Source organism: Zalophus californianus, chromosome 3 (genome assembly GCF_009762305.2).
Source record: "Zalophus californianus isolate mZalCal1 chromosome 3, mZalCal1.pri.v2, whole genome shotgun sequence".
NCBI classification, from domain to species: domain Eukaryota; kingdom Metazoa; phylum Chordata; class Mammalia; order Carnivora; family Otariidae; genus Zalophus; species Zalophus californianus.
This window is the reverse complement of record NC_045597.1, coordinates 141437563-141452411: the sequence shown is the minus strand read 5'-3', so window position 1 is coordinate 141452411 and position 14849 is coordinate 141437563. Positions and strand designations below refer to the sequence as shown.

Sequence of the window (14849 nt, the reverse complement as noted above, 5' to 3'; positions counted from 1 at the left end):
TGGCATTCATGTAACACAAAGCATGCTTTGTTTGGTGTTCTTTAATTCCAGTTGCTAATTCTGATCCTTTCTTCTTTAGAACCACCTTATTTTGTTATGGAACTAGAGCCTCTGGAGGCATCCGTTGGAGATTCAGTTTCTTTACAGTGCCAAGTTGCTGGGACACCAGAAATTACAGTGTCTTGGTACAAAGGAGACACCAAGTTACGGCCAACTCCTGAATACAGGACCTATTTTACAAACAATGTGGCCACACTTGTTTTTAATAAAGTGAATATTAATGACAGTGGAGAGTACACATGTAAAGCAGAAAATAGTATAGGAACTGCTTTTTCTAAGACTGTCTTCAGAATTCAAGGTGATGACATGAATTTAGAAATTAAGAAATTTTTTTATCTTAATTCTTTTATCTTTGTGGAGAAAGTTTCATTTCATCTACTGATGGCTCAAGTATCACTTGTCTTCCTACAGAGCGCCAACTTCCACCTTCCTTTGCAAGACAACTGAAAGACATTGAACAGACTGTTGGGTTGCCAGTTACACTCACTTGTCGATTAAACGGCTCCGCACCCATCCAAGTGTGCTGGTATAGAGATGGGGTACTTTTACGAGATGACGAAAATCTACAGACATCATTTGTAGATAATGTGGCAACTTTAAAAATTTTGCAAACTGACTTGAGTCATTCTGGCCAGTACTCCTGCTCAGCTTCTAACCCACTTGGAACAGCATCTTCTAGTGCTAGACTGACAGCAAGAGGTTTGTTCCCATGTTAATCTTTCCCTTTGCAAACCAAACCATGACTTCTTATTCATTGTCAGTATAGAAATGGCCAGTGGAAAAAGTAAAACAAAACACCCATTGCCTTTTCTTTTCACTTTCCAGAACCTAAGAAATCTCCCTTCTTTGATATCAAGCCTGTATCTATAGATGTCATTGCTGGGGAAAGTGCTGACTTTGAGTGTCATGTTACTGGTGCTCAACCAATGCGAATCACTTGGTCAAAAGATAACAAGGAGATACGTCCTGGAGGAAATTATACCATCACATGTGTGGGAAACACTCCCCATCTGAGAATTCTTAAAGTAGGCAAAGGAGACTCTGGTCAATATACTTGCCAAGCAACCAATGATGTTGGCAAAGACATGTGCTCAGCTCAACTTAGTGTAAAAGGTATAATTATGTGGCATCTACCAATATCTGTTCTTTCCCACATTTGTGTAATGGTCTTCTAAAAATTTCTTTAGTTTTTAAGTGTTTGGGATAAACTAACTGGGTCATGTTAGAATTTGTATATTAGTGTTGAAAACATTAATCAAAGTTCTGTTTTGTCTTTATATTGTTCTTTAAATTAGTGTTGACTCTAAGTGTGATCCTATCAGATAGTGTTGTCTAACTGAAATTTGTTAAGTATTGTTTCAACTATTCAGTCTCATAATTTATTTTCTGTTATATGGCATTCTGATTTATCTTTACTAAATTTTGATCAAATATCTCTATAATACATTAACTTATATGTTTTAGCTTCTATATCCAAACTACAAAAATAAACTTAACAATTAAATTCTCTATTAAAAGCTTATTTAATAGAAAAACATAACATTTTACCATAAAATTGTCAGAAAATATATTCTTAATTAACCAGTTTAAATATGTATTTATGGGATCTTCAACTACAAACCAAGCTGTTTTTTCCTTTGATTTACTAGAACCTCCCAAGTTTGTTAAGAAACTAGAAGCTTCTAAAGTTGCAAAGCAGGGAGAATCCATCCAACTGGAATGCAAAATAAGTGGTTCCCCAGAAATCAAAGTTGTGTGGTTCCGAAATGACAGTGAACTTCATGAAAGTTGGAAATACAACATGTCATTTGTTAATTCTGTGGCACTTCTTACTATCAATGAAGGCAGCACTGAGGACAGTGGGGACTATATCTGTGAAGCTCATAATGGTGTTGGTGAGGCCAGCTGCAGCACAGCCCTGACCATTAAAGGTTAGAAACACTAAGCTTCCTTCTCCTCTGATTGGATTCTTTCTCAGCAATGTTATGAGCTCCAAAACAAAAAGGCTCACTATGGGGATTTGCTTGCAATTCTTAAACTAGTTTTTGTGAGTTGTTATTTCTTGCGTTAGCATACTGTCATATTGTTACACCAATCATTCTTAATAATTCTGGATTCTAAAACATTATCTATCCTTTTTAGTGAGCAAATGTTCTCATCATTTATCTCCTTTTTTTCTGGTAGCACCTCCTGTTTTCACCCAGAAGCCTTCCCCAATAGGAGCTCTTAAAGGTTCTGATGTTATCTTCCAATGTGAAATTTCGGGAACCCCCCCATTTGAAGTGGTGTGGGTTAAAGATCGAAAGCAAGTTCGAAGCAGCAAGAAATTTAAAATCACTTCAAAAAATGTTGATACAAGTCTTCATATCCTTAATCTTGAAGCCTCCGATGTAGGAGAATATCACTGCAAAGCTACTAATGAGGTGGGAAGTGACACGTGTGTTTGCACTGTCAAGTTCAAAGGTTTGTATACGTGGGCACAAAAATCTATGTCTCTTCCTTTCATCTTTTCTTGCTTAACTAATAACTTATGTGGCTGTGATTCTTTTTTTCCTCTAACCACAAATCTCTTTCATTAGAACCCCCACGATTTGTGAAAAAGCTAAGCGACACCTCAACCCTTGTTGGGGATGCTGTTGAGTTACGGGCTATAGTGGAAGGCTTCCAGCCAATTTCTGTTGTCTGGCTGAAAGATAGAGGTGATGTCATCAGAGAGAGTGAAAACACTAGGATTTCATTCATCGATAATGTCGCAACCCTCCAGCTTGGGAGCCCTGAAGCCTCTGATTCTGGAAAATATGTGTGCCAAATCAAAAATGACGCCGGGATGAGAGAATGTTCAGCAGTCTTGACTGTAGTAGGTTAGTAACAAAGTACAACCTGAGAAAAAAATCAAATTGACCCATGATCATCATCTGCAAATACTATTCTTACCCCATTATATATTGCTCACACTCTCAGTTTGGAAGGTGACTTTATTTTCAATGCAATATACTTCTTCTTTTAGAACCAGCCAGAATCGTAGAGAAGCCAGAACCCATGACTGTCACTACTGGAAATCCTTTTGCATTAGAGTGTGTAGTGGCTGGAACACCAGAACTTTCAGTCAAGTGGTTCAAAGATGGGAGAGAATTATCTGCAGACAGCAAACATCACATTACATTCATCAACAAAGTGGCTTCCATTAAAATCCCTTGTGCAGAGATGAGCGACAAGGGGTTATATAGCTTTGAAGTGAAAAACAGTGTTGGTAAAAGTACCTGCTCTGTATCTGTCCATGTGTCGGGTGAGTAGTGTGAGGTCTTTATGAATCTGTCATTTTTCCTGGAAAAAAGAAAAAAGAAAAGAAAGCTTCTCTTTAAATGGAAAACTACCCTTCTCCACACAGATCGAGTTGTGCCTCCTTCCTTCATCCGCAAGCTGAAAGACACGAACGCCATCTTGGGGGCCTCGTTGGTTTTGGAGTGCCGAGTCTCTGGCTCAGCCCCGATTTCAGTTGGCTGGTTTCAGGACGGAAACGAGCTCGTTAGCGGGCCAAAATGCCAGTCCAGCTTTTCGGAAAATGTCTGTACGTTGAACCTGAGCTTATTGGAGCCCTCGGACACAGGCATATACACGTGTGTGGCTGCCAACGTGGCTGGTTCGGACGAATGCTCGGCAGTCCTGACCGTGCAAGGTCAGTGTGCGAGAGGCAGACCGCTGCCACCCTTATGTCTCTTCCGTGGGACGTGGCGCCTGCCTCGTGGGGAGTTTCTTTCCCTTGTCTTCATTTGCAGTCTTAGTTCCCTTTTCTTCGAGGAGCAAAAGCCCATCTCACCTGGATTTCTTTTTTTCTCTTGATCTCTCTCTCCCCTGGGGTATCCAGAACCCCCCTCTTTCGAACAAATCCCTGACTCTGTGGAAGTTTTACCTGGAACGAGCCTCATTTTCACCAGCATCATTAGAGGCTCCCCTCCGTTCAAGGTCAAGTGGTTTAAGGGCAGCAGGGAACTGGTGTCAGGGGAGTCATGCACCATTTCTCTGGAAGATTTTGTGACCGAACTGGAGTTGCTGGAGGTGGAGCCGGTGCAGAGCGGAGACTATTCTTGCCTTGTGACCAATGATGCAGGCAGCGCCTCCTGTACCGCGCATCTCTTTGTGAAAGGTTTGCTCTGTTCTCTGACTCATGTGTCTCTTAAAATCCCTTTCCAAGTCTTCCTTTGAAGATGCCGAGTTCACCCTCATGTTTCCTCCGTACAGAACCCGCCACGTTTGTGAAGAGGCTGGCTGACTTCAGCGTGGAGACAGGCAGCCCCATAGTTCTCGAGGCCACATTTACGGGCACACCTCCCATCTCGGTGAGCTGGATGAAGAATGAGTTCCCTCTCTCACAGTCTCAGAATTGCAGTATTACCATGACAGAAAAATCGACGATCCTGGAAATTACGGAGAGCACTGTAGAGGATTATGCACAGTACAGTTGCCTGATAGAAAATGAGGCTGGTCAAGATATTTGTGAAGCTCTGGTATCTGTCTTAGGTGTGTTAACAAGTTAGCTCTTTTTGTTGCTGTCTTTTCCTTCTTTTAAACCATCCTCTTCAAGTTAGCATGATTGATCGGTTATCATCCTTTGTACCCTAGAACCACCCTATTTCATTGAACCGCTGCAACACGTAGAAGCAACCATCGGAGAACCCATGACTTTACAATGTAAAGTTGATGGAACCCCAGAAATTAGAATTTCTTGGTACAAAGAACACACAAAGCTACGATCAGCTCCTGCATATAAAATGCAATTTAAAAATAATGTCGCCTCTTTGGTAATCAACAAAGTGGATCACAGTGACGTGGGAGAGTATACATGCAAGGCAGACAACAGCGTGGGGGCAGTCGCTTCTTCAGCCGTGCTTGTTATCAAAGGTGATGATGGTTTCGTTTAACAAGTCTTGCTGTGTGCTGACAAACCCATTTTCTTAAAAACATCAAAATTGTAATGGCTTGAAGTATGTCGTGGATGTGTTCTCTCTTGTAAATAAGGATTATCTGTAACTTCTTTACAGAGCACAAACTTCCACCTTCCTTTGCAAGAAAACTGAAGGATGTTCATGAGACTCTTGGTTTCCCAGTTGCGTTTGAATGTCGTATCAATGGCTCAGAACCTCTTCAAGTGTCTTGGTACAAGGATGGGGTGCTTTTGAAAGATGATTCTAATTTGCAAACATCTTTTGTTCATAACGTAGCAACCCTTCAGATTTTGCAAACTGACCAGAGCCACATCGGTCAGTATAATTGTTCAGCTTCTAATCCTCTTGGAACTGCTTCGTCTAGTGCCAAGCTCATTCTCTCAGGTGAGTAGCCATCACATTACCCTCTTCGTTATAAAAGCTTCACTGCGGTGGGCCACCATAGGACTGGTGCCACTTAGTTTCTGCTCCATGGCTGGGAGCATAAAAACTGAAGTCACCGTGTTGGTCTTCATCCTTTTCAGAGCATGAAGTGCCTCCTTTCTTTGATCTAAAGCCTGTATCGGTAGATCTTGCTCTTGGAGAAAGTGGTTCTTTTAAATGTCATGTAACTGGAACTGCACCCATCAAAATCACTTGGGCCAAAGATAACCGAGAGATTCGCCCTGGAGGCAACTACAAGATGACTTTGGTTGAAAATACTGCCACTCTGACAGTCCTCAAAGTAAGCAAAGGTGATGCCGGGCAATACACCTGCTACGCAAGCAATGTCGCTGGAAAAGACTCTTGTTCTGCTCACCTGGGTGTACAAGGTACCTGTTCCAGTCAAGTAGCAACATCTCTTTTGCGTTTTCAATATCTTGAAATACAGGAGGAAGGGTGTGCTTCAAAGTTATGTTTTAGACCATGGTCTAGTAATTAAAAGAGGTCAAATGGATCTAGGGCCTTCCAAATGGGGTCAAGTTTTAACACTTTTTATTAAAAAAATATGAAATGGATAAAACATGGACTTGAATGTCCATTTTCAAAGGCTAAAGATAGAGACTAGGAAAATAGTGAACAAAAGTTTTCACAGAATTGCAAGAAAATCCAAGTTTGAAAGAAATCAGCTTAAGATAAAAAAAAAAGGAAGTGATCTCAAATGACTTATTTTCCACAGTTGTTTGTAAATTAATGGATTTTGTTGCTCTGGGGGATAGCAGATCCCAAAAGGCCCCTCAAGAAGAGTCAGCTTGTGCTAACCTCTCCTCCTCCACTAGCCCCCGACTTAAATAATAGAGGAAGCCAGAGGGCCAGGGAGAACATCAATATCCGACATGGTGGAAGGCAACCATATCTTCCTGTAGCAAGTTCATGGCTGCCATTGTCATAAATTAAATCCTTAACTCAGTGAGCTACTGATCTAACCCATTAGAGAACTTTTGAGGGTTTTTGTGGTGATATTTTGTAGATATCACGTAGAAGCAACCATCAGAGAACCCACGACTTTACAATGTAAAGTTGATGGAACCCCAGAAATTAGAATTTCTTGGTACAAAGAACACACAAAGCTATGATCAGCTCCTGCATATAAAATGCAATTTAAAAATAATGTCGCCTCTTTGGTAATCAACAAAGTGGATCACAGTGATGTGGGAGAGTATACATGCAAGGCAGACAACAGCGTGGGGGCAGTCACTTCTGATCTTGCACTAAAGATAAGATTCTTTTGCTGGGAGGAGGATCACACAATATAGATTAATGTATTTTCCTCCCTTCCATTTGCAATAACATTTCGTGTAGGTGCTTACACACATTTTATTTTAAGAAATTTCTACTTAGATTCAACTTAACCATTCTTAACTACTAATTATGAACTATTCTTCCTTGAACTGCATCAAATAAATATGTTTTCTGGAGTTAAAGACCTCTCCAACACAGGGATTCCTTTTTTCATTTCCTCTTGAGTTATCCATGTCTTTTCCATCCCTTAATTTGTGTTTTCCCTCTTGGTTCCATAGAACCACCCAGGTTCATTAAGAAGCTAGAACCCTCAAGAATTGTGAAACAGGATGAATACACAAGATATGAATGTAAAATAGGAGGGTCTCCAGAAATCAAAGTTTTATGGTACAAAGACGAGACTGAAATTCAAGAGAGCAGTAAATTCAGAATGTCATTTCTCAACTCGGTGGCAGTGATGGAAATGCACAACCTCAGTGTTGAGGACAGCGGAGACTACACATGTGAGGCCCGCAATGCAGCGGGCAGTGCAAGCAGCAGCACTTCCTTAAAAGTTAAAGGTCAGATCTTACTCTTCCTTTGTGTTTTTCACATTGGACTCCTCTCTAGCTGTCCTCTCAGGTCGCTGTTTGACTCTCCAGCAATGTCTTAAAATTTTTGAAGGATACAGTCAAAAATTGAAAGTGATGTTTTCTGTCTGTGATGGAATGGAAAACTGATTCTTACTTGAAACTATATGCTTACAGAATACATCCTGATTTTCCTTTCTTTTCTAACTCAATTACCTTCCAATTGTAGAACCACCCGTTTTCCGCAAAAAGCCTCATCTCATTGAGACGCTGAAAGGAGCTGATGTTCATCTTGAATGTGAGCTTCAGGGTACTCCCCCATTTCAAGTTTCTTGGCATAAAGATAAGAGAGAACTTAGAAGTGGCAAGAAGTACAAGATCATGTCTGAGAACTTCTTGACGAGTATTCACATCCTGAATGTCGATGCTGCAGACATGGGGGAATACCAGTGCAAAGCCACCAATGATGTGGGGAGTGACACTTGTGTTGGTTCCATCACACTGAAAGGTTAGAGCAGCCTCATTCTTTTCTGTCTGCCATTTCCCGTCTTATTTTCTTCCCTCCAATTTTAACATTCTATTGGCTTCTTAGTGATTGCCCAGTCCTTTATCACTAGCTGTGTCTTCTACTTTCCCTTTTCTCTCTTCTAAATCCTTTGATGTTTAGTGTGCATCCCACATCTGAATCCTACCAAATATCATTTTAGACGGTTTTTCCAATGGATTTCATTGAACTCAGAAAACTGGAGAGGACGAGACATTTGATTCTTTTGGCTTAATATAAACTCTAATATGTCCCTGCTCCCACTCAACAAAAATACCTTTTACTTAAGAAATGGAAACAGCATATTATCACTAGTGGAAGTCCTAGCATTGCATGGCTTGAGGGAGGTGTACTACTAGCCCCACACGTTTTAAACGATTTGTGTCTTTTTCATCAGCACCACCAAGATTTGTGAAGAAGCTCAGTGACGTTTCTACCATCGTTGGTGAAGAAGTTCAGCTGCAGACTACTATTGAAGGCGCTGAGCCAATATCAGTCGTGTGGTTCAAAGATAAAGGGGAGATTGTTAGAGAAAGTGACAACATATGGGTTTCTTATTCAGAAAACATTGCAACCCTACAGTTTGCAAGAGCAGAAATAGCCAATGCTGGGAAGTACACCTGTCAGATCAGAAATGATGCTGGAATGCAAGAGTGCTTTGCCACACTATCTGTTCTTGGTTAGTATGAGTAGAATAGAACATTACCATGAATACAAAGTACAGACTTACTAGTATCTGTGTTTTCTTTAGCTTTTCAGTTTGAATGTAAATTTTGAATGTAATTTCTATCTCGTTCCAGAACCTGCAGCGATCGTGGAAAAGCCAGAATCCATAAGAGTTACAACAGGAGATACCTGTACCTTGGAGTGCACAGTCACAGGCACACCCGAACTCAGTACCAAGTGGTTTAAGGATGGAAAAGAACTGACAAGTGACAGCAAATACAAAATAAGCTTCTTCCACAAAGTATCTGGCCTTAAGATTATCAATGTGGCACCTAGTGACAGTGGCATATACAGTTTCGAGGTGCAAAACCCTGTGGGCAAAGACAGCTGTACAGCCTCAGTTCAAGTTTCAGGTTGGTTGGTGGGGCTTTTATTTCAGTGGTATCATAATGTAGTTCCTGATTTACATATGTGTGTTTGGGAAGCTCCATTGTCTTCAGAGGGACATGAGTCTGACCTCCTCTGCATCAGCAAAATCAGGGGTTACATCCGCGTAGAGTTAGAAGAAAACCAAGTTCCAAAGTTAGATCCCTTTCTCATGGAGAAATTTCCACAATTCAGAATGGTAGGAGTAAAACTTTATCCTATCCTGGAGAAGGATAAAGTTGTCTTTAACTATCACTTATGCTGGAATAATCCACCATATAATGGTTCACAGTGATGAGAGACCAAAACCCCTCCCACGTCAGCTAGCACATCTTGCCCATTGATTCTCAAGGCTTTCAACCGTGTGAACCCAGAGGGAATTCTTCGATACCCTTGCAAGAAAGCCCAGTGGATCTAGGGGTATTCCATCAAAAAGACAATAATTCTCTTTTCAAATCATTTTATAACTGATGTTCCTTGTTTGTTTCATTTTTTTATCACATTCAGACCGAATTGTTCCTCCTTCATTCACAAGAAAATTGAAAGAGACGAATGGTCTGTCTGGTTCCTCAGTTGTCATGGAGTGCAAAGTCTATGGGTCACCGCCAATCTCTGTCTCCTGGTTCCATGAAGGAAATGAGATCAGCAGTGGAAGGAAATACCAGACCACCCTGACAGATAACACCTGTGCTTTAACTGTGAACACACTAGAAGAATCAGATGCCGGTGACTACACATGTGTAGCTACTAACGTGGCCGGTTCTGATGAATGCAGTGCTCCTTTGACCGTGAGAGGTCAGTTAAAATGACAGGAAAATAGAACTGCATTTCATAATGTATTAAGCATGTTTATCATCAAAATTCAAAAATATTAAATTGCTCTTGGTATGTGATTTTTGTTTAGAGCCACCATCCTTTGTTCAGAAACCTGAGGCCATGGACGTGTTAACCGGAGCCAATGTAACTTTCACAAGCATCGTAAAAGGAACACCTCCTTTCAGCGTCAGCTGGTTCAAGGGTAGCAGTGAACTAGTACCAGGGGACAGGTGTAATGTATCTCTGGAGGATTCCGTCGCTGAGCTGGAGTTGTTTGATGTAGAGACAACACAGAGTGGAGAATATACCTGCATAGTTAGTAATGAAGCTGGCAGAGTTTCTTGTACGACACATCTCTATGTAAAAGGTTTGTTTGACTGCTAGTCCGCATTTTTACAACTGACATATGTGAAGTAACAGCTGTGTCTATATCTGAATGTATGTGTGTTTGATTTCGTATTTTCCCATTTGCTTACTACAGCCCCAGTCAAATTTGTGAAAAGGCTCAATGACTACAGCATAGAGAAAGGAAAACCCCTGATTCTAGAGGGCACGTACACTGGAACTCCTCCCATTTCAGTTACATGGAAGAAAAATGGTATAAGTATAACTCCTTCTCAGAGGTGTAATATAACCACAACCAAAAAATCTGCAATCCTGGAAATTCCAAGTAGCACAGTGGAGGATGCAGGACAGTACAACTGCTACATTGAAAATGCTTCTGGAAAAGATTCCTGTTCAGCACAAATACTGATATTAGGTTTGTTATGATCCCTCCTTCATAGCATCATATATGAATAATCATTCTGGTGTGTCTCTTCGTGACTAATTATCTCTCTTGCCTGCAGAACCACCATATTTTGTCAAGCAGTTGGAGCCTGTTAAGGTGACCGTTGGAGATTCTGCCTCTTTACAATGTCAAATTGCTGGGACGCCTGAAATTGGGGTGTCTTGGTACAAAGGAGATACAAAATTAAGACCTACTGCCACCTGCAAAATGCATTTTAGGAACAATGTTGCTACACTGGTTTTCAACCAGGTTGATAGTAATGACAGTGGAGAATATATCTGCAGAGCTGAAAACAGCGTGGGAGAAATTTCTTCATCAACGTTCCTTACTGTCCAAGGTGATTGCAGTGTTTCAAAAGTGAATGGATTTGTGTTTCTTTTGAAGACGATTTAAAATATCTGGCGAAGGTCTTTTTAAGAAAATCTTGCCCGGGGGTGCCTGGGTGGCTCAGTTGGTTAAGCGACTGCCTTCGGCTCGGGTCATGATCCTGGAGTCCCGGGATCGAGTCCCGCATCGGGCTCCCTGCTCAGCAGGGAGTCTGCTTCTCCCTCTGACCTTCCTCCCTCTCATGCTCTCTCTCTACCATTCTCTCTCTCTCTCAATAAATAAAAATCTTTAAAAAAAAAAAAAAAGAAAAGAATCTTGCCCAAGGCAAAAATGTTCTGCTTAAGAAATTCTGTCTACAGTTAGTGGCTCATCCTTTTCTGTAGCTGGGAGAGATAAGAGAACTAAATCTTCATTTGGATGGAACATAACAATCACTTGTGTCTATCATTAAATCTTTCAGAAAAATGAGTAACCATATTTTTAAAATTTCATTTCATGAGTGTCCCACAAGGCAGTCTTAAGAAGTGGGAGAATCTGCTGCGTGCCTGGAGATGTACCTTAAACCAATCAATTACTCTGTGGGCTTACAAGGAGTATTTTTGTACCTAGTATGCATTAGGGTGACCACAGAGTAAAAATTTTGCCCCGAAAGTTTGTAAGTTTTTCTTTGTGTCCAAGTTAATTCAAGAGCTGTTAGTACCTCTCTCCTAATATTTTTATAGACATACTATTATCTATACAGCAGTCACTGTGAGAAGGATATTCAGCAAATTAAAAATATATCCAGAAGTACTCATTATTTTAATTCTGTTCCTACAGAGCAAAAACTGCCACCGTCATTTTCTCGGCAGTTGCGAGATGTTCAAGAAACAGTCGGACTGCCAGTTGTGTTTGAATGTACCATACGTGGATCAGAACCTATCTCGGTGTCTTGGTATAAAGATGGCAAGCCGTTGAAAGATGGCCCAAATGTACAAACATCATTTTTAGATAACGTGGCCACTCTCAACATCTTTAAAACAGACCGGAGCCTTGCGGGCCAGTATTCTTGCATAGCTACGAATCCCATAGGGTCTGCTTCCTCCAGTGCCAGGCTCATGCTCACAGGTTTGTGGCTGCTTCAACTTCTTTCTGTCATCAAAATTAAGGAGAAAACACCACTGTTTCTATTAAGTGGGGTGGCTATGGAGCCTGAAACTGTGTCCTTCTGCTCTGTTTTTAGAGGGGAAGAATCCACCCTTCTTTGACATCACCGTCACCCCTGTGGATGCTGTGGTTGGGGACAGTGCTGACTTTGAGTGCCACGTTACTGGGACACAACCAATAAAGGTCGCCTGGGCCAAAGACAACAGAGAGATACGAAGTGGTGGAAACTACCAGATCAGTTACCTAGAAAACACTGCCCACCTGACAATTCTGAAAGTAGACAAGGGAGACTCTGGGCAATATACCTGCTATGCTGTGAATGAAGTGGGAAAGGACTCATGCACAGCTCGACTTAATATAAAAGGTATCGTTTATTTTGCATAATCACTTCCTATTCTTTCCCAAGGGTGCAGTTTCTATTAGGGCAGTGAAATTTAGGACAGTTTTAAACAAATGACATAAAAATATTGAAGAAGAAATAAGTTTCTCTAGAGAACAAGTGATCTTTTTAAATCCATATTTTTCTAAAACTCTATATATCCTACATAACCCTAAGACCACCCTCTTCTTCTTTTAGTTTTTACAACTATGTGGTTCTGTAAATGGCCATAAGTTATTTTTATCATTTAGCCCATAAATCAGAGAACAGTTTAGAATAAGCCTGTGGAATGAGGCAGAAATGTTTAGAAACATACACTGATTCACTGTATTTAGTTAGCATTAATTTTTTTTTAACTTTTAATGTACAATAGGACTTTTTCCTGAAAAGCCTCCTATCAGTAACCCGCTTCTGGCTTCCATTTCATATATCCTTGCAATTTCTTGCAGAACGGCTCATCCCACCAAGTTTCACTAAAAAGCTCTCAGAGACCGTTGAGGAAACGGAAGGGAATTCTTTCAGACTCGAGGGTCGCGTTGCCGGTTCCCAGCCTATAACGGTTGCATGGTACAAGAATAACATAGAGATACATCCAACTTCTAACTGTGAGATTATATTCAAGAACAACACGCTCCTGCTGCACATCAAGAAGGCAGGCAAGAGCGATGCTGGTTTGTACACATGCAAAGTGTCAAATGATGCAGGCTCTGCTCTATGTACATCTTCAATTGTCATCAAAGGTGAGTCAACTTTGCTGCCCCCAGCCTCCTCCAGTGTTCTTATTGCCTGTTAGCTAGGCCTGTGCATTTCTTCTTTAACTCTGTTGGCCAAGTAAGTTCTAGCAGATACATAGTTGACTCTTGAACAACTGGGAGGCTAGGATCACTGACCAATCCCGGTGTAACTTTTGACTCTTCCAAAACTTTACTGATAGCATCCTGTTGACTGGAGGCCTTACCAATAATGCAAACAGTTGATTATATATTCTTATAATACAGTGAGCTAGAGAAAAGAACACATCCGTATATAGGTGGACCCGAGCTGTTCAAACCCATGTTGTTTAAGGGCTAACAGTAAATATACACGATGTCATTGGCTTGCCATAATTCCACATATATTTACTTGAAATACATACTATTTGTAATTTATTTACATGGCCAGCAAAGTAGGTGTTATATAATAAATGGACTAAAATCTTAGCATGTGAATCATATCCCAAAATTCTCTCAGGCAGTTAGAAATCTAAGTCTACTTGGAAATTCATGCCTCAGTAATATGTAAATTTTTATGAAGCATGTTTCTTTTGAAAAATTCTTAAGTTTTCATCATGGAAAACTGCATTAGCTTTGCTTCTTAGAAGTTATATCACATTCTGAAACATTCTCTTTTCTATTTCTAAAGGATTATTGTTTGACATACATTGCCCAAAGCTTTTAGCCTGTAAATGAATATTGATCCCAGACAAAAGAGTAAAATTTGCTCAAAAGGAAAAAAAAAAGATGAGAGGAAATATGCTGCATATTATTATAGAAGATGTATTTACATATATAGTCCTAACTTGAGGGAAAGAAATAGACTGTATCTTTTAAGGAGATCCTTTTTTTCTGATCCTCTGACCATAAAATGGCTTCATCCAGATGATTATGATGCAGATTCATCAAAATCACCTTACAAGACAATTTTCTTGGAGCAGCTTGGAGTTGATTACCAACTCTGATGTGATATAGTTGGCCATTTCAGGGTGCATGCATAGATAATAGGTTAATACCAGGAATGGGCTGGTGTCATTGAGTTGTCTTAACTTAAAAGACACTCATTTTATAGAATTTAAGTGCATTTAGTTTTAAAATATGTTTAATAAAACAAAAAATGTATCCTTAGCGGTGGCTTATATTTATTATTTACATCCGTGGTGGTTTTGCCATTGAGTAGATAAGTACTTTGTATCACATTCTGAAGCTATTTCTTGGTAGAATAAAAAAAAATCACATGTTTTGATCATTACAATCATGAATATTGCCTTATGTTTATATCTAATTCTCAGAATCATTGAATAAAACCATTACATAATACTGAGTTGTACACGGCCTTCCTACCATGTTACCTGTATATTCCTCATTGGTTTTCAGTTGAACACTGAGCTTCAGCTGCTGTTTCCTTTGGGCAAAGATTAGATTTTAAATGCTACTATAGCTGCATTTCATAGCTAAAGATGAAAATCACATATTATGATGTGGGCTCACAGATTACTCAAATGTTGGCTTTCTTTCCCAGAGGGTGGCAAGAACTGCTGCTCTAGATGAGCAGAATTCCCCAGGAGGCCCTTCTTTCTTAGGGCACAGCAAAAATGCAGCTATATGCAGGTGCGAGAGAATCAATAGTGGGCTATATGGCACAGAAGTTTATAGGAACTGCCAGCTGCCATGTTTGCGATGCTTAATCAGGACACAGAGGCTTGCAT

General features: G+C 40.3%; 1 protein-coding gene across 1 annotated transcript in view; it reads left to right on the top strand.

The window, feature by feature from the left end:
* Positions 1-14849, top strand: part of TTN (titin) — a 271518-nt gene that overhangs the window by 83891 nt on the left and 172778 nt on the right. Inside the window, 24 exon segments of the mRNA XM_027590660.2 lie at positions 80-358; positions 472-759; positions 886-1173; positions 1710-1991; positions 2245-2523; positions 2640-2921; positions 3068-3346; positions 3449-3736; positions 3926-4204; positions 4300-4578; positions 4681-4959; positions 5100-5387; positions 5528-5815; positions 7004-7285; positions 7524-7802; positions 8236-8517; positions 8639-8917; positions 9438-9725; positions 9835-10113; positions 10228-10506; positions 10595-10873; positions 11683-11970; positions 12086-12373; positions 12838-13128. Of these exon segments, the coding sequence (XP_027446461.2) occupies positions 80-358; positions 472-759; positions 886-1173; positions 1710-1991; positions 2245-2523; positions 2640-2921; positions 3068-3346; positions 3449-3736; positions 3926-4204; positions 4300-4578; positions 4681-4959; positions 5100-5387; positions 5528-5815; positions 7004-7285; positions 7524-7802; positions 8236-8517; positions 8639-8917; positions 9438-9725; positions 9835-10113; positions 10228-10506; positions 10595-10873; positions 11683-11970; positions 12086-12373; positions 12838-13128 (6792 nt within the window).